At 44.4% G+C, this 24,769-nt stretch overlaps 1 protein-coding gene across 1 annotated transcript in view; it reads right to left on the bottom strand.

Moving 5' to 3' along the window:
- Positions 1-19,465: 19,465 nt before the first annotated feature.
- The window catches only part of LOC308608491 (anosmin-1), a 195,574-nt gene continuing 190,270 nt past the window's right edge, over positions 19,466-24,769 (bottom strand). The window contains exons 12-14 of the mRNA XM_081221646.1: positions 23,850-24,070; positions 22,596-22,737; positions 19,466-21,466 (exon numbers count right to left, since the gene is read on the bottom strand). Coding sequence (XP_081077772.1) covers positions 21,408-21,466; positions 22,596-22,737; positions 23,850-24,070 — 422 coding nt within the window. The 3' untranslated portion in view covers positions 19,466-21,407. The remainder of the gene's footprint in view (positions 21,467-22,595; positions 22,738-23,849; positions 24,071-24,769) is intronic.

Here is a 24,769-nt window from a genome sequence, read left to right as displayed (position 1 = left end):
GTTCCCATATCCCTTCCCTCTTGCGTCTCCCTCCCTCCCACCCTCCCTATCCCACCCCTCCAGACAGTCACAAAGCACCGAGCTGATCTCCCTGTGCTATGCGGCTGCTTCCCACTAGCTATCTACCTTACGTTTGGTAGTGTATATATGTCTATGCCTCTCTCTCGCTTTGTCACAGCTTACCCTTCCCCCTCCCCATATCCTCAAGTCCATTCTCAAGTAGGTCTGTCTCTTTATTCCTGTTTTACCCCTAGGTTCTTCATGACATTTTTTTCTTAAATTCCATATATATGTGTTAGCATATGGTATTTGTCTTTCTCTTTCTGACTTACTTCACTCTGTATGACAGACTCTAGGTCCATCCACCTCATTACAAATAGCTCAATTTCGTTTCTTTTTATGGCTGAGTAATATCCCATTGTATATACGTGCCACATCTTCTTTATCCATTCATCCGATGATGGACACTTAGGTTGTTTCCATCTCCGGGCTATTGTAAATAGAGCTGCAATGAACATTTTAGTACATGACCCTTTTTGAATTATGGTTTTCTCAGGGTATATGCCCAGTAGTGGGATTGCTGGGTCATATGGTAGTTCTATTTGTAGTTTTTTAAGGAACCTCCATACTGTTCTCCATAGTGGCTGTACCAATTCACATTCCCACCAGCAGTGCAAGTGTTCCCTTTTCTCCACACCCTCTCCAGCATTTATTGTTTCTAGATTTTTTGATGATGGCCATTCTGACCGGTGTGAGACGGTATCTCATTGTAGTTTTGATTTGCATTTCTCTAATGATTAATGATGTTGAGCATTCTTTCATGTGTTTGTTGGTGGTCTGTATAACTTCTTTGGAGAAATGTCTATTTAGGTCTTCTGCCCATTTTCGGATTGGGTTGTTTTTTTGTTATTGAGCTGCATGAGCTGCTTCTAAATTTTGGAGATTAATCCTTCGTCAGTTGCTTCATTTGCAAATATTTTCTCCCATTCTGAGGGTTGTCTTTTGGTCTTGTTTATGGTTTCCTTTGCTGTGCAAAAGCTTTCAAGTTTCATTAGGTCCCATTTGTTTGTTGTTGTTTTTATTTCCATTTCTCTAGGAGGTGGGTCAAAAAGGATCTTGCTGTGATTTATGTCATGGAGTGTTCTGCCTATGTTTTCCTCTAAGACTTTGATAGTGTCTGGCCCTTACATTTAGGTCTTTAATCCATTTTGAGCTTATTTTTGTGTATGGTGTTAGGGAGTGATCTAATCTCATACTTTTACATGTACCTGTCCAGTTTTCCCAGCACCACTTATTGAAGAGGCTGTCCTTTCTTTACTGTACATTCTTGCCTCCTTTATCAAAAATAAGGTGACCATATGTGCGTGGGTTTATCTCTGGGCTTTCTATCCTGTTCCATTGATCTATCTTTCTGTTTTTGTGCCAGTACCATACTGTCTTGATTACTGTAGCTTTGTAGTATAGTCTGAAGCATGACCTAGATTTAAAAGTCATGCAGGGGTCACTTTCACCCCTATTGTGTTCATAAAAAATGCATCACTAAAGCTAACCAGTCTTCAAGGGAAGAATTTTGATTCTTCAAACTCCATCCCTTGAAAAATGATTATGTAATTCATGGCATTCAAATTCATGACATTCTGATTAGAAGAAGATGGATTTATATGCCTTGACATGGACAGTTCAACAAAATGTATTAATGGATGAGAAAGGCAAGTTGAAGAACAATGCATATAGTTTGAATTTATGTAAAAAGATTTTGCTCTGTAAAATCATAGAGGAAGGGATGCAAGGATACACATGAAAATGTTGGCAACGTGTACCTCTGTGTCACTGAGAAGGTAGGGAGTAAGAAACAGGAACTTTTCGTATTTAATAGAGATGTGTGTGTCTCCCACCTGAATGTTGTAGTCTGAGAACACATCCAGGTCCTGTGTAAGGTAGATTAATGCTGCCCCACAAGGGTCCATTCTCTAATCCCTGGAATCTGTGATATATTACTTAATGGGGCAAGGGGGAGTTAAAGTTCCACATGGAATTAAGGTTGCTAACCAGCTGAAAGCAGGGAAAGCATCCTGGCTCATTTGGATGGATCCACAAGGATCCATAAAGGTGGAAGAGGAAGGCAGAAGAATACAGCGTGAGAAGGACTCCACCCACCGTGGCCGGCTTTGGAGGTGCAGCAGGGGGCCTCAGGCCGAGGAGCAAGGTGGCCCCTGGAAGATGGAAGAGGCAAGAAAACAGGTTCTCCAGGGCTGGCCTCACATCCTCAGGTTTTCTGGATCTGTCTAGTCAAGGACTTTGGCTGCATTTGAATAGAGTTTATGGCATATCAAGCACCAAATGTTCTGCTGCAGTTAAAAAACAGAGGGAAAGAGAGAAGCAAATCAAAGTTTTCTTCTGCAATACCGTACTGTACGGAAAAATCTGGAAGGTCACGCAGTGGTTGAGAGCACCAATTTTTAAGCAAGGTAATAAGGCGTGGCTTACAAATTTCAAATGCAGTGATAAAGTGTAGACACTCACGGGGATGCATAGACTCTGGCTTTCTCGAGAAAGCGTGGCTTGGGGAGTTACTGTATTGGACCCCAAGCTCCATTTTCAGAGCTTCCCTGGTGGCCGGGAGCATCGCCGCTGTGCCATTGGCACGCGGCCCGTTGTCTGCGTTGGCTCCCCAGTGGGCGGGAGCTTCCGATTGATTTCCTGATCAGATGTCCCGCTTCCATTAACCACCTCCCACCCACCATCAGCAGTTCATCACTGAGCAGGGCGGTCAGCCGTACAGGCCTCGCTGGGTCGACAAAGCTGTGCTTGTGGACGCGAATAAGCTCTCCCCCTTTAAGCCAGCATTGACTGGAAGGCCCCCCTCCCACCCCCAAAGCCCAGCCTTTGTTTCTGGGACTAAAGCTTCCTTGCCTTTTGATTCTGGACAGACATCAAGAAAACAGGCCCCAGCCAAGCCCTACATGCTCTGTGGGGGGTTGTTGAGGATGGACCGAAAACTCCACAGCAAAAAGCAACCCTCAAAAATGACTTCTGGGGCTTCCCTGGTGGCGCAGTGGTTAAAAATCCGCCTGCCAATGCAGGGGACACAGGTTCGAGCCCTGGTCTGGGAAGATCCCACATGTTGCGGCGCAACTAAGCCCGTGCGCCAAAACTACTGAGCCTGCGCTCTAGAGCCCGTGAGCCACAAGTACTGAAGCCTGCGTGCCTAGAGCCCATGCTCTGCAACAAGAGAAGCCACCGCAACGAGAAGCCCGCGCACCACAACGAGAAAGCCCATGCACAGCAATGAAGACCCAATGCAGCTAAAAAAAAAAAAAAGCACAATGAGATACTGCTTGGGCTTCCCTGGTGGCGCAGCGGTTGAGAGTCCACCTGCCGATGCAGGGGACACGGGTTCGTGCCCCGGTCCGGGAAGATCCCACATGCCGCGGAGCGGCTGGGCCCGTGAGCCATGGCCGCTGAGCCTGCGCGTCCGGAGCCTGTGCTCCGCAACGGGAGAGACCACAACAGTGAGAGGCCGGCGTACCGCAAAAAAAAAAAAAAAAAAAAAATGACTTCTGAAGGCGGTTAAAAAAAAAAAAAAATCATGCCCAAGGTTCATCTCTTGAAGACTTTTGGAGACTCCACAGAGCTCACCGTCCATCTCCATAAGAGGCAGGTTTCAGGCCCTCAGCCGTGCTGTCTGCTGTAAAATGCGTGTTGATTTAAGCTGATCTCATGTAACGCAGCGGGGCTGCCGTTGGCCAGCTTGCGATGCCAAGCCCGTGGGCGGGATGGAGATGCTGCGCCCTGTGTGACTCCCAGCCCCGTCCCTCGGTGTTTTCTTTTGCTTCTTACAGGTGCTGGTTCGTCAGCAACTGGATAAATGCTGACGTTTTGGCTTCAGGGATTCCTTGAGGAAGCTGGCACATGGCCAGATGACAGTCCAGCACCTGTAAACGCACAGGGGTGAAGGTGCCCAGGGGTTTTGTGCACGCCGTGTGGAGCGTTCATGCCAGCACTTGGACCACAGCTGCAGGGCCAGCCTGTGCCTTTCCTGCCACGTGAACAGAACTGGGCCTGGGCTTCGGTCTGGAACACCTCTGGGAGCCTCTGGGAGATCCCAAGGGACAGTCTCATAGATGGGGTTGTGGGGAGGCGGGTGACAACGAGTCAGCCTGAAACCAGAGTCACACCCTGATGCTTTGGAGGAAGAAGCGTGAGTGAATCTGATGATAAGGAAAGCACGGAAATGCTTTGCGTCACTGTTCCTGCAAATAGTGGGGCGTCTTTCAGCACTCTTCCCTCTTGCATGACTACCTCTGGGAACGGAGGACTAGTAAATCCTTTCGCTGTTAAATCTTAAACCACTGCATGCAGTTATTTTGGAAGAACTTGTAATTATCCTCACAAAGACAAACAGTGATACTGGGTCTTCCATCTACTGCTTAGTCAATAAACGTGTTTTAAGGAAAATAATCACCCCATGATATATGTGTTTAACCTTTGATAGAGTTCATCCAATAATCACTTATTTATATACAAATATAGTGGAAAAAAAAAAAAAGGACTGGGAAACACCTGCCCCTGTAAATGCATCTTCAACTTGCAGTCTAAGGACTGGGCAGATATCGAGAGCTCAGAAGCATGGCATGAGCCAAGAGTACAGACCTCACCACCTGTTCTATATTCCAGACCATCCGGAACATTCAGTCACATCAAACCTGCAAAAAGGAGCTTCTTTTTCATTCTTTTCTTAAAACCTCTAGGCAGACGTCCAAATTTACCATCTGACTGGCAAAGTATTTGCCAACCCCAGAGTGAGTCATTGCAAATAAAACTGATGACTGTATAAATGCAGCACTTTTATTCAGCTGGTCAACCAAGTCCTTAAAAGTATGTCTCCTTGGTTTCCCAAATTTACTCAGAAACAAACATGTAAGGACGATTTTCTGTGTAAAATAATAAAACAGTTATGATTTCTCCCCTGCTATCTGGGTAGGGGAAGGAGGAGAGAAAAAAGGAAAAGATTTTGTAAAGGAACTTCACGGTTACCCATATTTATTAGTCTGCGTTCCAGTCGCCAAACCCAAGCCATACTGCCAGAAAATTATGCTGTGGGCACATTGCAGAAGGCTTCAGTTCTGTCTGAGAGTTTGGACAACCCCGTAAGGCAGTGGTTCTCTGTCTGGCTGCATGTTACAATCCATCCAGAAGCCCTAGGGACATTCCACCATCAAAACTGTCAGGGAATCCATGAGGGTAACTCCAAAAACAAAAACAAAACAGGATAAACAAACAAGCAAAACCCCTCCTACCTAGCAAGTCACATATATACATAAAAAGATATATTTAGTATCATTTACATTTCATATATATATCTATGTATGTTACACATATATACATAGTATTTTTTTTTTTTTTTTTTTTTTTTTTTTTGCGGTACGCGGGCCTCTCACTGTTGTGGCCTCTCCCGTTGCGGGGCACAGGCTCCGGATGCGCAGGCTCAGCGGCCATGGCTCACGGGCCCAGCCACTCCGCGGCATGTGGGATCCTCCGGGACCGGGGCACAAACCCGTGTCCCCTGCATTGGCAGGTGGACTCTCAACCACTGCGCCACCAGGGAAGCCCTATACATAGTATTTTATAAACATATATACATAGTATTTCATAAGCATCTATTTACACACACATATATAAGATCACGTGCTTACTTATAAAGGCTACATGGTACCTTTTGTAACTGGAGCTGATGGAAGACAGGCTGGCAGGCAGAGTTCAGTGGTTAACGGCTAGGATGCTGGCCTGACGTTTGTGGCCTGGGTTCATCTTCATTCTCTGGAACTCACCCGCTACCTGATCTGAGCAATTGACTTAAACAATTTATGTCTCATACTTCTGAGCTTTCAGATGCCGTCTGCCTCCTGGATGGTAGAAATGAATGAGTTAATGCAAAGAGCACCTTTAGCCAAGGGCTTTACAGATGGTCCTCTCAGTGTTAGCTCTGGGGTTGATTCTATTAGCCGTTTCTCTAGTAAAATACAAAGGGTGTCTTACAATCAAACGATCAACCCAGTGCAATACCAGGTGTGTCCAATCAACAAAGGACTGAGGGATGGTTTCCATTATTGGTAATGAACCCAACTGCATGTGATGGGCTGTTGTTTGAGATGAGGAGAGAGATACGTGAAGTGAAAAGGTCAGTCAGAGTCAGGTTTGGATCCCACACGACCTGGGGCTGTAACTACACCGCCTGCTCCATTCCTATTGGCTCCCCAGGACTGCATTTAAACCACTTAAGCTGCCTCTGTGAAAGGTCTTCCACAACAGCCAGGAAAGCAATGTAATTTCTACTAACACACACACTAGAATCTCCAAAACTATATTTGACTACCCTGTGTTTTATCAATGGGTCCCACAATAAATTCTCAATTACAACCAAAAGACTGAATGGCAGACGTCTGTGGATAGGAATACCTCCATCCGTCTACACCTGTATATATCTGCATGCATCCTCAGATCTGCCGCTACATCTTTAGGTATCATTTACTCAAGCATAAACTAGAGGAGAAAAAACTTCGGTTCACTCTGGTGTAATCAGAATGTGATGCTTTGGTATGACTTTTACTTCTTCAGCTCCACAAGCTGGATGTTTATAACATGTACTATTCAGCACCTCCTCAGGGTCCGGAGGACTGGTTCTCACCATGGGCACATCTTAGAATTGCCAAGGGACCCTTTAAAACAGCCCTGATGTCCACGCTTCATTCCAGACCTGCAAGTGCCGGAGGACACGGGTTAAAACTCCCCTGGGATCTAATAGGCAACTAGTGTTGAAAGCATCTGAGCCGTGTGGGACTCATGCTCACAACTGGAGGTGTTTGTTCAAACCTTATCTTTTTTTTTTTTTTTTTTTTGCGGTACGCGGGCCTCTCACTGTTGGGGCCTCTACCGTTGCGGAGCACAGGCTCCGGACGTGCAGGCTCCGGACGCGCAGGCTCAGCGGCCATGGCTCACGGGCCCAGCCGCTCCGCGGCATGTGGGATCTTCCCGGACCGGGGCACAAACCCGCCTCCCCTGCGTCGGCAGGCGGACTCTCAACCACTGCGCCACCAGGGAAGCCCCAAACCTTATCTTTAAGTGTTATGTTCATCTGAAACCCAAATCTATTTCCTACTTTAGGCAAGGTCTGACTTTCTAAACAGGAATGAATTTCACTGTTCCTTTTTTTTTCCTCCCTAAGACCCACTTCTAGATCATAAATATGCACCTACCTTCCTCTCAATCCATGAAATGAGTTTTCAAATCTGTGGATTTTACTTATACATTAATTTAGTTCCATTGGACAAGACAGATCTTTATAGACAGAACTGGTGTGCATGCAGCTTTAGGAAAACAATTCATTGCCTGAAATTCAAGACAGTATCAAGTGCATATTGAGTTGATCATTTCGATAGCATTAAAGTTAAAATCATCCTTGAAGCAAACAGCATTCAGCCTGAGGGAAATTGCAAAAATATGCAATACTTCCTTAAAATGAATTTCTTTAAGTTATGGTCTTTTAGATGTTCTTTTGCTTAAAAAACAATGGTACGTACACATGTAATAAAATCACATAGAACTAAATACAAACACGTGTGCATGTAAATCCAGTGACAGCTGAATAAGTTCTGTGGATGGTGTTGATGGCAGTTTCCTGGTCATGATACTGTACTACAGTACAGTTTTGGAAGATCTTCACCATTGGGGGAAACCAGATGAAATTCTAGGGTAATAATTTCCCTTCTTTTTTGTTGTTGTTGAAGTATAGTTGATTTGCAATATCGTGTTTGTTTCAGGTGTACATCAAAATGCTTCAGTTATATATTTATATATATTTTTTCAGATTAATTTTCATTGCAGTTATTACAGGAAATTAAATATAGTTCCCTGTAATATACAGTAAATCTGTGCTTATCTATTTTATGTATAGTAGTGTGTACCTGTTAATCCCATACTCCTAATTTATCCCCCTGTTCCCTTTCCCCTTTAGTAACCGTAAGTTTATTTTCTATGTCTGTGAGTCTGTTTCTGTTTTGTATATAGATTCATTTGTATTACTTTTTTGGATTTCACATGTAAATGTTATGATATAACATATGTCTTTCTCTGACTGACTTCACTTAGTATGATAATCTCTAGGTCCATCCATGTTGCTGTAAATGGCAATATTTCATTCTTGTTTACAGCTGAGTAATATTCCTCTGTGTGCGTGTGTGCCTGCGTGCACGTGTGTGTGTATGACGCATTTTTATAAATCTGTTGTCTGCTGATGGGCACTTGGGTTTTTCCATGTCTTGGCTGTTGTAAATAGTGCAGCTATGAACATTGGGGTGCCTGTATATTTTCAAAGTATGGTGTTCTCAGGGTATATGCCCAGGAGTGGGATTGCTGGATCATATGGTAGCTCTATTTTTAGTTTTTTAAGGAACCTCCATACTTTTCTCCATAGTGGCTGTACCAATTTACATTGCCACCAACAGTGTAGAAGGGTTTCCTTTTTTCCACAACCTCTCCAGCATTTTTTAACTGTAGACCTTTTGATGATGGCCTTTCTGACCTGTATGAGGTAATACCTCATTGTAGCTTTTATTTGCATTTCTCTAGTAATTAACGATGCTGAGTGTCTTTTCATGTGCCTGTTGATTATGTGTATGTCTTCTTTGGAGAAATCTCTATTTAGGTCCTCTGCCCATTTTTTTTTTAATTATAAATAATTTTATGCTATCTTTCTTTTTTAACTGAAATTTTAGAGGCAAATGTTAACAACAAGCTTGATATTTTGGATTTCTAGGTTTTTGGTTTTTTATTTTTATTATTATTTTTTTATTTTTTATTTTATTATTATTATTTTTTTTTGCGGTACGCTGGCCTCTCACTGTTGTGGCCTCTCCCGTTGCGGAGCACAGGCTCCAGATGCGCAGGCTCAGCGGCCATGGCTCACGGGCCCAGCCGCTCCATGGCATATGGGATCTTCCCGGACCGGGGCACGAACCCGTGTCCTGTAGCATCAGCAGGCGGACTCTCAACCACTGCGCCACCAGGGAAGCCCTGTTTTTTGTTTTTTTAATTAGTTAAAAAATTTTTGGCTGTTTTGGGTCTTCGTTTCTGAGCAAGGGCTTTCTCTAGTTGCAGCAAGCGGGGGCCACTCTTCATCGCGGTGCATGGGCCTCTCACTATCGCGGCCTCTCTTGCTGCAGAGCACAGGCTCCAGACGCGCAGGCTCAGTAGTTGTGGCTCACGGGCCTAGTTGCTCCGTGGCATGTGGGATCTTCCCAGACCAGGGCTCGAACCCGTGTCCCCTGCATTGGCAGGCAGATTCTCAACCACTGCACCACCAGGGAAGCCCCCTCTGCCCATTTTTTGATTGGGTTGTTTGTTTTTTTTGGTCGTTGAGTTGTATAAGCTGTTTGTATATTTTGGCTATTAATCCCTTGTCAGTCATGTTGTTTGCAAATATTTTCTCCCATTCATTAGGTTGTCTTTTCATTTTGTTGATAGTTTCCTTTGCTGTGTAAAAGCTTTTAAGTTTGATTAGGTCCCATTTGTTTATTTTACTTTTATTTGTTTTGCCATGGGAGACTGATCTAAGAAAATATTGCTATGATTTATGTCTGAGAATGTTTTGCCTATGTTGTCTTCTAGGAGTTTTATGGTGTCATGTCTTACATTTAGGTTTTTAAGCCATTTTGAGTTTATTTTCGTGTATGGTGTGAGGGAGTATTCTAACTTCATTGATTTACATGCTGCTGTCCAGCTTTCCCAACACCACTTGCTCAAGAGTTTGTCTCTTCTCCATTATATATTCTTGTCTCCTTTGTTGTAGGTTAATTTACTATAGGTGTGTGGGTAATATCTGGGCTCTCTATTCTGTTCCATTGATCTATATGTCTGGGTTTTTTTTTTTTTTTTGCTAGTACCACACTGTTTTGATTATTGTAGCTTCATAGGAGAGTCTGAAGTCTGCAAGGTTTATGCCTCCAGCTTTGTTCTTTTTCCTCAGGATTGCTTTGGCAATCTGGGTCTTTGGTGGTTCCATACAAATTTTAGGATTATTTGTTCTAGTTCTGTGAAAAAATATGAGTATTTTAATAGGGATCGCATTAAATCTATAGATTCCTTCAAGTAGTATGGCCATTTTGACAATATTAATTCTTCCAATCCAAGAGCATGGGATATCTTTCCATTTCTTTGAATCATCTTCATTTTCCTTTTTCAATGCTTTATAGTTTTCAACGTATAGGTCTTTCACCTCTTTGATTAACTTTATTCCTAGGTATTTTTTTAAATGAAATTTGAGACAAGATTGGCTTGTTGATTTTTTGTTTTTTTGATATTTCATTATTAGTGTAAAGATATACAACAGATTTCTGTATGTTGATTTTCTATCTTACTACCTTGCTGACTTCATTGATTAGTTCTAATAGTTTTTGTGTGGAGTCTTTGGGGCTCTCTATATAGATTGTCATGTCATATGCAAATAGTGACCATTTTACCTCTTTCTTTCCAATTTGGATACCTTTTATTTCTTTTTCTTGTCTGACTGCTGTGACTAGGATTTCCAATACTATGTTCAATAGAAGTGGCAAGAGTGGGCATCCTTGTCTTGTTCCTAAATTTAGTGGGACGCCTTTCAGCTTTTCATTGTTGAGAATTATGTTGGCTGTGGGTTTATCATAAATAGCTTTTATTATGTTAAGATATGTTCCCTCTATACCCACTTTGGTGAGAGTTTTTTTTTTTATCATGAACGGACAATGAATTTTATCAAATGTTTTTTCTGTTGAAATGATCATGTGGTTTTTGTCTTTTCTTTTGTTAATGTGGTGTATCACGTTGATTGATATGTGTATATTGAACCATCCTTGTGAACCTGGAATGAATCCAACTGGATCATGGTGTATGGTCCTTTTGATGTCTTGTTGGGTTTGGTTTGCTAATATTTTGTTAAGGATTTTTGCATCTATATTTATCAAAGTTATTGGCCTGTACTTTTACTTTCTTGTAGTGTCTTTGTCTGGTTTTAGTATCAGGGTGATGGTGGCTTCATAGAAAGAATTTGGGTGTGTTCCCTCCTCTTCAATCTTTTGGAATAGTTTGAGAACGGTAGGTATAAGTTTTTCTTTGTATGTTTGGTATAATTACCCAGTGAAGATGTCCAGTCCTGCACTTTTGTTTGCTGGGAGGATTTTTTGTTTGTTTGTTTTGTTTTTGTTTTTGTTTTATAGATTCTATTTCACTTCTAGCGATCAGTCTATTACAGTTATGTATTTCTTCTTGACTCAGTTTTGGCAGGCTGTGTGTTTCCAGAAACTTGCCCATTTCTTCTAAGCTGTCCAGTTTGTTGGCATGTAACTATTGGCCTGTAACTAACTGTAGAAAACTATAGTTTTCTCTTATGATTTTTTTTGTATTTCTGCAGTACCAGTTGTTATTTCTCCTCTTTCATTTCCTATTTTGTTTATTTGGGTCCTCTCTCTTTTATTCTTCATGAGCCTGGCTAGAGTTTTGTCAGTTTTGTTTACCTTTTTGAAAAACCAGCTCTTGGTTTTATTGATCTTTCTGTTTTTGTGATCTCTGTTTATTTCCTGTCTGGTTTTTATTACTTCCTTCCTTCTTCTGACTTTGGGTTTTGTTTGTTCTTTTTCTAATTCTTTGAAGTGGTAGGTTAGGTTGTTTGAGATTTTTCTTGTTTCTTGAGGAAGGCAGGTATTGCTAAGAACTTCCCTCTTAAAACTGCTTTTGCTGCATCCCATAGATTTTTGTAAAGTTGTATTTTCATTGTCATTTGTCTCAAGGTATTTTCTGATTTCCTCTTAAATTTGATCATTGACCCATTTTTTATCAGGTTGCAGGAAAATATCTTTATTTTTTAACTTATGATTTTTATTTTATTTTATTTTTTTGCGGTACACGGGCCTCTCACTGTTGTGGCCTCTCCCGTCGTGGAGCACAGGCTCCAGACGAGCAGGCTCTGCGGCCATGGCTCACGGGCCCAGCCGCTCCGCAGCATGTGGGATCTTCCCGGACCGGGGCCCGAACCTGTGTCCCCTGCATCAGCAGGCGGACTCTCAACCACTGCGCCATCAGGGAAGCCCTGATTTTTATTTTTAAATATTTTATTTTTTAATTAAAAATTTTATATAAAGATTACACTCCATTTTCTATTATTACAAAATATTGGCTATATTCTCTGTGTTGTACAATACATCCTTATCTTACACCCAATAATTTGTATCTCCCAGTCTCCAACCCCTATATTGTCCCTCCACACCCCCACTGGTAACCAGTACTTTGTTCTCTATATCTGTGAGTCTGCTGCTTTTTTGTTATATTCACTGGTTTGTCTTATTTTTTAGATTCCACACATAAGTGTTACCATACAGTATTTGTCTTTCTCTGTCAGACTTATTTCACTTAGCATAATGCCCTCCAAGTCATCCATGTTGCTGCAAATGGCATAATTTCATTTTTTATGGCTGAGTAGTATTCGTGTGTGTGTGTGTGTGTATACACATCTTCTTTATCCATTCCTCTGTTGATGGACACTTAGGTTGCTTCCATATATTGGCAGTTGTAAATAATGCTGCTGTGAACATGGGGGTGCATGTATCTTTTTGAATTCATGTTTTTGTTTTTTTCAGATATATACACAGGAGTGGAATTGCTGGGTCATATGGTATTCTATTTTTAGTTTTTTGAGAAACCTCCATACTGTTTTCCACAGTGGCTGCACCAATTTACATTCCCACCAACAGTGTACAAGGGTTCCCTTTTCTCCACATACTCACCAACATTTGTTATTTGTGTTCTTTTTGATGATAGCCGTTCTGATAGGTATTCCATCCCCCTCACTTTCAGTCTGTATCTGTCTTTCACCCTAAAGTGTGTCTCTTGTAGGCAGCATATTGTAGGTTCTTGTTCTATTATCCAGTCTTCCGCTCTGTGTCCTTTGACTGGAGCCTTTTGTCCACTGATATTTAGAGTAATTATTGATAGGTGTGTCCTTATTACCCTTTTAAACTTTGTTTCGCAGTTCGTCTTGTAGTTCTTCTCTGTTCGTTTCTTCTTTTTTTGTTCTTCCTTTTGTGATGTGATGGATTTCTTTTATAATATGCTGGAGTTCCTTTCTTTTTGGCTTTTGTGAATCTCTTGTATATTTTTGATTTGTGGTTACCCTGGGTATGTTAACCCATAACTACACCTACTTGCCTTTGACTGATAGTAATATAAGTTCAAACACATTCTAAAAGATCTACATTTTTTTACTTCCCTCTCCTACATTTTGTGATTTTAATGTCCTCTTTTACATCTTAATGTTGTTTATCCTTTGGCTGTTAATTGTAGTTATAATCACTTTTACAGAATTGTTTTGATTCTTTTTTAATCTGTGTACTGGCTTACTTAGGTGATCTTCAATCCTTTTACGTATGTGGTTTTCCTATTGTGATTCTCCCTTTCCTATAGATTCTTGCTTCTTTTCTATGTAGAGAAGGCCTTTCCATTTTTCTTTCAGGATAGATTTAGTATTGCTGTATTCTTTCAGTCTTTGCTTCACCGAGAAATTCTTTCTCTCCTTCTATTCTAAATGATAATCTTGCTGGGTGGAGTGTGCTAGGTTGCAGGTTTTTCCCTTTCAGGACTTTGAATATATCTTGCCACTGCATTCTGGCCTGCAACGTTTCTGCAGAGAAATCAGCTGGTAGCCTTGTCGGGGTTCACTTGTAATTGACTATTTTTCTCTTGCTGCTTTTAGAATCCTCTCATTAAGTTTTGCCCTTTTAATTATGGTATGTCTTGGTGTGGGTCTGTTTGATTCATCCTGTCTGGAACCCTCTGTGCTTCCTGTACCTGGATATCTGTTTCCTTCTTTAGGTTTGGGATGTTTTCAGCCATAATTTCTTGACATACGTTTTCAATCCCCTTTTCTCTTCCTTCTCCTTCTGAGATCCCTATTATGTGTAGGTCGGCATGCTTTATATTATCCAATAGATCTCGTTATGTCGCTTTCCTTTTTTTCATTTGTCTTCTCTCTGCTCTTCTGATTGGCTGATTTCCCTTACTCTGTCTTTCAGACCACTTATTCATTCTTCCGCATTACTTAGTCTTCTATGCATTGCTTCTAGATCGGTTGTTATCTTGGCAATCGAGTTGTCTGATTTTGACTGGTTCCTCTTTATACTCTCTGCCCCCTTGTTACAGTACTCAGCATTTCTATCAATCATCTTTCTTAATTCCTTTAGCATTTTAATTACCTCCTTTTTGAACTCAGGGTCTAGTAGACTGGTGAGGTCCGTTTCATTATTTGTTCTTTCAGGGGGGTTCTCTTGTTCTTTTAGTTGGGTGTAGTTTGTCTGCTTTTTCATTTTCCTTTGTCTCTGTGAATTTAGGAGAAACAGTTATCTGCTGTGGTCTGAAGGGGTATTTGTATGTGGGAGTGTTTCCACGTAAACTGTGAGTCCAGTATTTTTGGTGTGAGGACTCTCTTTGGTACGGATGCCAGCCACATCTTTCTTTGGAGTGCTGGCCATTATCCCCTTGATAGGGGGTGCGACGGGCATTGTGACCAGAGCCTGCACTGGATGTCGGGCGGGGCCTTCTCTTTGCTCCACAGCTGTCACTGCCCTATCGGGGGCAGGGTCTGCTCCCTGGGCGTTGGCGTACAAGCCTTGAAGGTCAGGTTTGATGAGGCTCCATCGCCCTTAAGTGTGTGCTGTGTCCCCAAGGAGGTGAGCGGTGCAGCAATGAGGCCCACATGGTCACAGCACCCTACCCACTGCCTGTGCAGGCATCCGCGGTCCTGCCCAGAGGCAGGCCAAGGTCGTGTCCCCTTGTCCATTGTGTTCGTTGCAGACCTAGCGCGTGGCTGCAGTGTGGAGTTGGGTGGTGCTGGGGCAGGGGCGCAGTGGCTGCAGGAGTTGAATTGTTGGTGCTCTCGTCGCCTGGGGCCTGGGTCTCCCGGGACCTGTCGGCCCCGATCTGGCTGCAAACTGCAGTGGGTGGGTGGGGGGGGTGGAACGGGACCATCACACTCCATGTGCCACAGCACAAGAGGGGGCCCAGTTCCTACTCTTTTAAAAATTCTCCGTCACCCACAGCTACCTCGCCGAGCATGACATTTTCCGTAAGCGGCTGTTGTATGTAAACATGTTCTCCAATTTATAACAGTCATGTTCCCGAGACACACCTGCGTGAAAGCCTCTCCCCAAAGGAAACCATACTGAAAACGTTCCTTGGTTTCGCATCTCTGCCACGGCCCTCCACCAGCCCTCTCCACTGTGGGCCCCGTAGTCTAGCTCAGGGGCTCAAGAATATGTGGAAGTTGAGTCTCTCTTGTAAGTCGCAAGCCCGGGCTCTGGGCCAGGAGCCCACGGTCCCTCCGCTCTTGGCAGGGGTGGCTGGAAGCAGGGAGGGTGGACGCCAGTCGGAGGGGCCACAGCCCTACAGCTGTGGGGCGGTGACGCCTCAGACCCTGGCTTGTACAAGGGCAGTATCACAGGGGGGAGGACACTGGGGGGGCCGGGGCCGGCGGGACCTCGGCGCTGAAGCCTCGGTGGTGACGGTGGCTCAGCCAGCGAGCAGTGGGGCTCAGCGACTGGAGGGCCACCACCTCCCACAGGATGCCCGGGAGGAGTGGGACTGAAACCCAGACGCTCCCTAGTCAAGGTCAAGACCAGGAACGTTCCGTCTGTGGCGTCACTTCTGCTTACTTTTCATTTGAAAGTCAGAGGGATAAGTTATCCTGCAAATAAGTTTCACTTACTACTAAAACTGAATATGATATATGCACGTGTTTGTGTTTGGAAATTAGGTGGTATTGCCAGTATTTGTTTCCATTGAAGTTAAGACTCGCGTGACATAAGCTGGGCCAGTTTAAGTGTATAATTCAGTGGCCTTTAGTTCACGTTCAAGTGTGCAGCCAGTTCCAAAACGGTCTCACTGACTCCAAAAGCAAATCCCGCCCCCCATGAAGTAGTCACTTCCCATCCCGTCCCCCCCGGCCCCAGGCAACCGCCCATCCATTTTCTGCCTCCATGGACTTTCCTGTTCTAGAATGTTCACAAAAATGCAGTCACGCAACAGGGAACCGTTTGTGTCCAGATTCTTAGGTGTTGCTAATAGTCTTTACAAAGAACCTATCACCATTGTTCATTCGGGGCAGCGCCCAGTAATTTTCCGTCTCTGTCCATGTCACGGCTTCTGATTACAAAGAAAGGAAAGAAACGATTACATAATTTTTGTCAGGCAAACCCCATCATTTTGAAGTAGCAACTAGGAAAGACCCAAAGAAGGGCACGCGGCTTGGAAGACCCTCAGCAGTAACCCCAGACGCACAGCTGAGAGGCTCGCGCCCCAGGGCCGGGCCCCTGGCTCAGTGTGGGTCCCCCCCCGCCCCCTGCCCCAGCTTCTTCCCGTCCCTTGGGGCTTATCTGACACGTGAGCCCACAGTGCGTCCTGCCTGAAACTCCACCCTCAGCACCCCACAGCCGCCCCCTAGCCCGGCGCCGCGCATCCTTCCCACCCCTGGCTTTTCACACGTACGATGTCCTTACTTACTGCCAGCCTCTTTCTCCTAGAGGAAGACCCCTGAACACCTGGAACCTGCCGTGCTTAGTCAGTGTCCCACCTGTAGAGCAGGACCAGGCAACGGCAGAGACTAAGGACATTTCTGCTGAGTGAGTGTCTAATAAATAAATAAATAGGTGATTTTATGGAGAGAAAAAGAATCCCGGCTTCCCTACGTTAACACCTTCCTACTCGTGTTTTATGGAACAGCATTTTAAGTCCCCCGTGGAGATGCTGTGGGCATAGCGCCTGCCAGCGTGGCGGCCACAGGAACCTCTCCAGACGCTGCATGGGGAGTGGAGACCGCAGCCGTCAGTGACCTTTGGTGTTGAAAACACCGGGGTATGGGTGAAAGCTTATTTAGCACTGCACATACCTAGCCTTTTATGGATACATCCTGGGGGCGGGGAGCCATGTAAACTTGTAGACTATTGCTAGAAAATGCCACCAAACCATCAGGAGTCAGGGTTGTAAACGCGATGAAAGAACTCGGAAGCGCTGACTGTCCAAGGCCAGGATACCTTCTTCAGGATGACGTGCTGCCTTGTGGCACTTACCAGACCTCAAATTCCCTTCATACTGACAGGAGAGTGAGGCTTTTTGCATCTCTCTCTGGGGCCGTAGGAAACTGCTAATTTTTCTTTTTAAATGGAAAGAAAATGTGCGTGCGTGCGTGTGTGTGTGTGTTTTCAGGAAACGAGTCTAGTCCACTGCGCGGGTTTAAAGATCCTTTATTATGGAATCAGTATGTACAAACTCTACCATGAAAATAATGAGTCACGGGGTATCAGCCTATTTACAGGGCTTTTTTGTTTTTTACAAATTTTTTTTTACAAGATTACTTCTCCCTAAAATAACATAATAGACACACAGAAATCAAACATTTTTTATTACATACATAAATAAATATTGACTTTAAATGACCTCTCTAAGGGACATGGTTTCTACAGGCCATTTGGATGAGAAGGTAGCCGTTGTGTTATCTGCACACTATAATTAAGTCAAGAAAAAGTCATAACAGCTTTACATACAGGCCTCTGTTAATCACCCTGTGAATGGTATAACTTGCTATAAAATGTTCAGTAGAGGTAAGCAGCTCAGTCTGGCCGTGCAAAACCGTAGATAAGAGTCGCCATCTTTATGCATTTATATTTTAAATGAATCTTAAAGTCCATGCAACAGATATGTAGCCTCTGTGTTCTGGTCACGTCGTCAAAGTTTGCGAAACAAGATTGAGATATTTGCAATCGTAGGAAGGAGTAAACTTGAGGAACCCCACAGCACGCGGTGTCAGAAAGGGCATTAAGTAAATAAGCCGTTATCACAAATGACACTGACCGATTCGTAGGACAAAATTAATATTTGTACTCACGTGATACAGACACAAGTCCAAATTCAGCCTTTTAATCGGATTTTTCAGCGGCGATCAAAGATACAATCAAGGGCTTTGAAGTCCGGTGTAATCACTTCCTAGCCGTTTCTATACCTGCGAATTACTGGGTTCCTCAAATTCTCATCTGTTCAGTAAACATTACGAAGCAGTGATTCTCCACTGGGGGTGACCTTACCCCCCAGAGGGCGTGGGCCATGACTGGAGAGCTTGTGGCTGTCACCCCCTGGGGGAGGTGCTCGTGGCAGCTGCTGGGTGGAGACCTGGGATGCCGCTCAATGTCCTGCAGCGCCCAGGGGGTGGGCCCCTCGAACAGGGAAACGTGCAGCCCCAAATCTCAACAGCGCTGCAGTGGAGAAACCCTGCTCTATAGATTGGGTATAGGTTCTTTCAGCTTTCTAGGACATAGATCTGTTTTTCAACTTTGAATTTTGTTTAATAAACATTTCAGAAAATTAACTGTCATAAATATGCCATATTAAAAACACTAGATGATGTGAAGGGCACACATTCATTTATAAAAATTGCTCCAAAGAGGCCACTTAGAATTAGGGGTAGCACAGATAAATCCATCATTGAGGAGTGAACGTTCTAAGTAAAAAGAGCACGTGTAGCCTCGATGTACATGGAATTAGCCGCCTGTCTTTGATGACGTCATATGTTTGACGAGCTCAGTTTTTTTAAGAGTAAATACTATCAGTTAATATACTTTTTCTCATGTGAGAGAAATGCATCTAATTTCGATAAAACGTATCAGAGAGTCAGCCACTAAAACTATGTTTTAAAATAAGAAACAGATCTTTTTAGCCCTTTATTAGGGCTCTCAAATTTTAAAAATTCAAAAAGTAGTAATTATATTTTTGTTCATTTGACTATTATTGAAGATTACTGAAATTCGTAAAAGAAACTCAGGTTTCTCTCATTGCCTAATTAATAGCATTTTCTTCCAATAATACTAATAAAATTTAAATTATTGAATATTATAGCAGAATGAAATGCTCATAAGAGCTGCTTGATTTTTTTTAAGGAAGGTGTAAGCTACAGACCCTTTATCTGAACTGAAAATATATTTGCTCAATGTCTCTTACCCAGACAAAAGAAACATAATTAAATTTTATAAAATTAAGCTTATTTAATAATTTAATAATATTTTGTATCTATGTATATACTCCTGCATTTTAAACTATACAACAGTACAAAAATTTGCTGGCACGAATACCTGGTGGATTTCTTCATGACAAATTACGGTAAAAGATAAACTTGTAGCCAATAATGTGGAGTTTTCATTTTTGAAGTTTTAAGAATTTGAAATTCAGATGTTGGGAATGGCCCTAGAGTAGATCGTAGTTTCGGAGAAGATCTCTGCGTTTGCTCAAGCTCAAGGGCGTTTGAAATGAAGGGTGTTCCTGTTCTCTCCATTCAAAATTTGGAACTCTTGGAACCAGGTGATTTCAGGACACCTTGTGCTAACGTCCATCCCAGGCCACGTTAGGAGCTGCAGAGAAACAGCCAGAAGCACTGTGAACTTCCGTTCTGAGATTTCCCACAGAGCTGCATGTCCAAAGCCGCAGAGCATTGTCTGCCTTCTCAACTTTTAAACAATTTGAACGCGCAGGAAGCAGTTTTCAATATCCTCTTTCAGGGATCCATGCCTACAGACTGTGTTCCCTAAGGCTAGGCATCGATTTGGTAACAGACAGAGTCCGTCTGCATTCTGCATGGCTTCTGCTCTTAGCGTGGGAAGCCCCACAAAGCCAACACATTCTCTCTCCTCTTCACCCCACCAGGAGCAGTCAGGGCGCCCGTAGGGTTTCAGGAAACGTAACAAAACGACCAGTTCCAAGTCCCACCATGAAAACCCAAGAAAAGCGTACTGAAAATTTCCTCGTTTTACTTGTGTAGGTAATGAAACGAGGAGGCCTATCCTTTAAAATGTTCAATTTTGATAAGTTGATCTTTTCTCATAGTGTCAATACTGATGGGGAAAATAGATGACCCTAATGATCGTTAGGAGAACTGTGTCTTTATCCACCATTGCCAAGCTGGGAAAACAATTTCTTCAGAGATCCATCCTCAAGGTGTATATGTGTGTACGTGTGAGTCTATGAGTGTGTGTATGTATGTGTGTTTGCGCCTATGTGTATACATATACACACGGAAGCACGCAGACACACATACATACATGCCTGTTTCAAAACATGGGTATTCCCTCCAGAAAAAAACTATATTAAACTAAACATTTTGGTTTAAGGCTGCCGCGACATACCCTGCTATACTATATACTGACAACGCGTTTGACTTGCGTTCATGCTCCGAGGGCTTAGCGTGGAACCTGGGAAATTTTTCAAATAAGCTATAATACATCTGTAGGAGTGGAGGAAGGTTAGTCAAAGGCAAGTAGCTGTCCTTCTCCACCAACCAAAGCCCTTCTGCCTTTTCTACATTACGGACAGTATTCTACCATGTAAAGAGCTTGCTTTCGTTAAGAAAAGGCAAATATCGGTAAAGATTTGAAAATATTCAATCGTTGGGATTCCTTCATTTCAAGCAAGAGGTTTTGTAAAGTCTTAGATACGTGAGAGCTGCAAAACAAAGCACATCAGCAGCCGTTTCCCACATTAAGGAAAAGCATAAGTAGCGTATCAGGAAAATCTCTTACAGTACAGGATGAAATATTAAAAAGCATCCCCAGAAAAGACTTTTAGTTTCTCCAAGGCAGACTCTGGATAGCAGCGTAAGGCACTGACTCCTTTCTGCTGTGGATGTCTTCCCTAAATCCCCATTGACAGGCTGCACTCTTCTTTGCAGAAAATGAAGCTTAGGTGCTTCAAGTGGGAACATTTTAAGTCTAAATTAATTGGCATATTTCAGGTTACAAGTTTTCAGCTAAAAAAATCACGTGATCAAAATCATCTTAAGAAGTATTTGAATAAATAGGGCCAAAAAACTGTATAGTCTTCAGTCGATTTTGCAAACCAAACCAATCATTTAATTTTAAAATGTTTATTGAGTAACGTGACGCTTACTATGTGTACGCTTAGCATGCTTATTACGTGTATAAACTGTGTATTTGTTACGCCAGTTTCTCTTGAGAATTTGCCGCTCTAAATTCAGGGACGTCTCAGATCTCCAGTAACTCACTTGAGGTCATAGCTAAACCATGTATGGAAACAGATTTTGCAGTGAAACACGCCTGGCCTTCGTGTTCTCTCCATTCTCACAGGAAACCGTGTCCACGTCCACTGTCTCACCACTTGTCCCTGGTGTCCAGGCGCGCCCGAGACAGACAGAAGCGTTTAGTGCAGTAAAGTTAGATGGGGCGGGAGGTCCTATGGGAAAGGCCTGGTGCCCCCGGAAGCGGGTGCGGCCGGTCCTCGAAGGTCTGCAAGCTTACATGCTCGCTCAGGGTTCAGACATCTCCGGGAACAGGTCAGTATCTTTCTGGAGGAGGCTTGTAATGGTGTGAATGATGGTGTTTCAGGTGGGGTCCTAGGGGGACAGAACAGACACATCTGGCGGTCGTGACGCTTTCCCCAGCTGGCTGAACGCACAGTAGGAACGCGCTGACTCTGGTGAACGCCTTGGCCCCGGGCACGCGCTCCCTCCCGGCCAGGTCCCTCCTCTCCCGGCTCTGAACGTGCAGGGGGACAGACATTCCCTCTCCCTCTCTTCTCTCTGCCTTCCCCCCGCTCTTTGGTTCCCTCCCTAATGCCAAAAATCATGAGAGAAAGAAGACAAGCCCCTTTCTTTAGGCTCACAATTATAAGCAAGCCAAAATCCTTTGCATTTCCTCAAGAAAGTTTAAAACCTAACCCATGCTCTTATTACAGAGAATTTCACTGGAGGCACATGGGGACCGCATTCACCCTTATAAACGTAAGGGGCCATCGAGCTCTTCCACGTGATGGTTTTTTCCTTTAAATTTGAAGTGCAGAAAGCTACTGGGGGGCAAATTTGCTCCATCAGTTTTTAAAAAAACAGAAGTAAAACTGAGACGACTTCTCAGTTTTCTTATCAACACATGAACTTAAAAAGCCATGTCAGAGGTTTAAGCTAGAAAAGCAAAGTGCATAATTTAAAAACCAACAAGAGGCTCATTGTTTTGAAACAATACATGACAGTTATTTTTAACGTAGTAGTAAGTCAAGTAGATTGATTTGGGTCATGTTATGAAGAAAATTCATGTAATATAGATTACAGTAACAATATAGGTAATAAGAAGATAAGCTCTGCCAAATACTATTTGCTATTTTGTCATATTTGAACACCTTAATTAAAAAAAAAATTCAGATTGATATGAGACGATAGACTTCCCCCCCACCATGTGTATCTGTGGTTAAAAGACAAGGAGAAAGCATGCATCATGTAGGGAAAAAAATGGAAGTATGGAAAAGGAAGTAACAGGAAGGCAGGGAGGAGGGAGCAGGACCAGGAAGCGTGTAAGGTGGGCTGCGGGCAGCAGGCGTGGCCGCCAGGAAAAGCACATACAAAGGGCTGGAAGAAGTTCAGGTGCAGAGAATTCCCTGTCCGTAGGAACCTGCAGTGATCTGTTGATTTTCGTTTTTTCACCATGACTTTCTCTGTGTCCCCAAGGCTGGCGGGGGCCCCCGGCACTCACTGTGCGCAGCTGAGGGTGGGAGGTCGGGGGTCCGGAAGGTCTTGATGGTGGTGGGTCCCTCCCCGCCCGCGGTCAGCACCTGCACCTCCAGACGGTAGAGGGTGGCCGGCCGCAGACCTGGCACTGTGAGCACAGAGCGATCCTGAGGGGGAACAGAGGGGGACAGGAGAGGATGCGCCCGTCAGGCACCTCTTGACCACAAAGGCGCACGACGGACTCTCTCATTCTCTGCCCATTTCCTCCCGCCCGCCCGCGATCACCGTGTAGACACGGGTGCGGTTGCTTTGACACCCCAGCGTGGTCGGTCGAACGTCTGTCCTTGTTTGCTAGAGTCCTGCCCTGCCGGGCAGCCTCGACACTAAGAGACCAGCTCTTGGCAGCCGGGGACACTTGCAGAGTTAAGATGGGCCGGGGCCAGTCTCAGGGCTCACCCCTGGGACCACATTTTGTATTCCTCAACCCAAGACTTTCCCCTGGTTTAAAGTTTTCATCTGCACATCTTGTGATGTGAATGCTTGATAATCCACATTTTCCATGCGCGAGCCAACTACATTCCTTAAGATGCAGTATCTACCTGTCAGTGCCCATAGCCAACAGTGTTTATTTTTATGCCAACACATTTTTCTCAAAACTCAATATAACCTAATATATACACACATAGAAAAATTACTTTCCAATTCCATGGAATTTTTCCTTCCGGGATTTAAGGGGTTGTTTTGTTTGTTTTTTCTTTTTCTTTTTGGAGCAGGAGTTGGATATTCTAAGGGCATTTTTAGAGTGGGTAAAAACCCGTACATGGGTTTTTTTTTCAAGCCAAGGAATTAGTGGCCTGGAAGACAGGCCAACTCATTATGGGCTCTGGCCAGATTTGAAGCGGGGAAACGAAGAGAAAGAATAAGGTTCTCTTGGCTATTTTCCCCCAAATTTAACCCTTCAAACAGGGCCTGTCCACTTGGGCCAGAGGGATACGGGCTTCACAAAGGAGAAGAAAATGGTTACACCGCGTGCATCCCGTGTCGACAGGAGACGTGTGTTGAAGCGGGGCTCTAGTCATCACAGTTCATCTAGACAGTTTGTTCACAGCCACACTTGTGGTGTCTTTCAGTACTTGCAAAATAATACACTCGGGAGAAGAAAACGCACACACGCGGCTCAACAGCTCGCCCCAGCGTGACGGGACATGGGCGCCGACAGTGAGTAACTCCCCTGCAGTGCAGGTACCTGCCCGAGGGCCCAGGAGGGAGGGGCACCCACCGCCGGGAGGATCTGGGACTGCAGGATGAGGCTGTTGGGAAGGCCGTTCTGCCTGCTCTCGGTCGTGACCTCAGCCCACGTCACGTGGAAGCCGGTCACGGGCCGCTGGACGGTGGCCTTGCTCATCTTCCAGGAGAAGCGCCCCGTGACGTTCGTGTCCTGGACCGCAAAGGAGGCCGACAGGTTCTCGGGCTTGGCTTGCACTTTGGAATGAATGTGACCTGGAGCAGTGGGAAGAGGAAGGCCAGGTCAGGGGATGGAGAGCGCGCGCGGGGCCCTGGGTGGCAGGTACGTCCCGTGGGGTTCGGCCGGCCACCCTGGGAGCGCGGGGTCCGACGGTCGCCCTGGCGACCTGTGCGGAGGCAGCCTCAGCCCGGCGCCTTCGTGCCACGTGCTTCCGTTCCCTTGGGCGCTATGTTGAGAGTCCTGCTTTGGGGGTGGGAGACGGAGGAAGAACTTTGTGATCTGGCGGGACCTGGCCACTTAGAGAACAGGAGAGACTGCGGTGAGACGGGTGAATATTCAAGGTACTACACGAGTCGTCAGAAGTTACTAGAAGGCGCTCAGGGGTCTGCGTCTGGGAATAGCCGCCCCCGTTGTAGGAGAGGCTTGGGAAGGTAAAGACGGGGCGTTCGGAAAGCGTGTGGAGGTAACGCCCACGGCAGAGGGCCGGGATAAAAGTGAAATCATTGACATAAAGTGCGTCAGAGCACAAGCGGTACACAGACCCTTGGCTTCATTTCTAAAGGGCTGTTACGCCAGCAAAGGCCGTCTCGCCAAAGCTGTTGCAATGAGGAAGTGATGCGTGCCGTCATACGTATGTTACCTCCCAACTGGGCCGGCACGCTGCGGTTTAGAAAGGGCGATACTTTGGGTTTGTAGGCGCTTGTGAAACGGGGTCTGGAAATGTGTACAGAGTT

This window comes from Mesoplodon bidens (genome assembly GCF_964165515.1).
Source record: "Mesoplodon bidens genome assembly, chromosome: X".
Classification (NCBI taxonomy): domain Eukaryota; kingdom Metazoa; phylum Chordata; class Mammalia; order Artiodactyla; family Ziphiidae; genus Mesoplodon; species Mesoplodon bidens.
The sequence above is the reverse complement of the archived record's forward strand: the minus strand, read 5'-3'. Positions and strand labels throughout refer to the sequence as shown.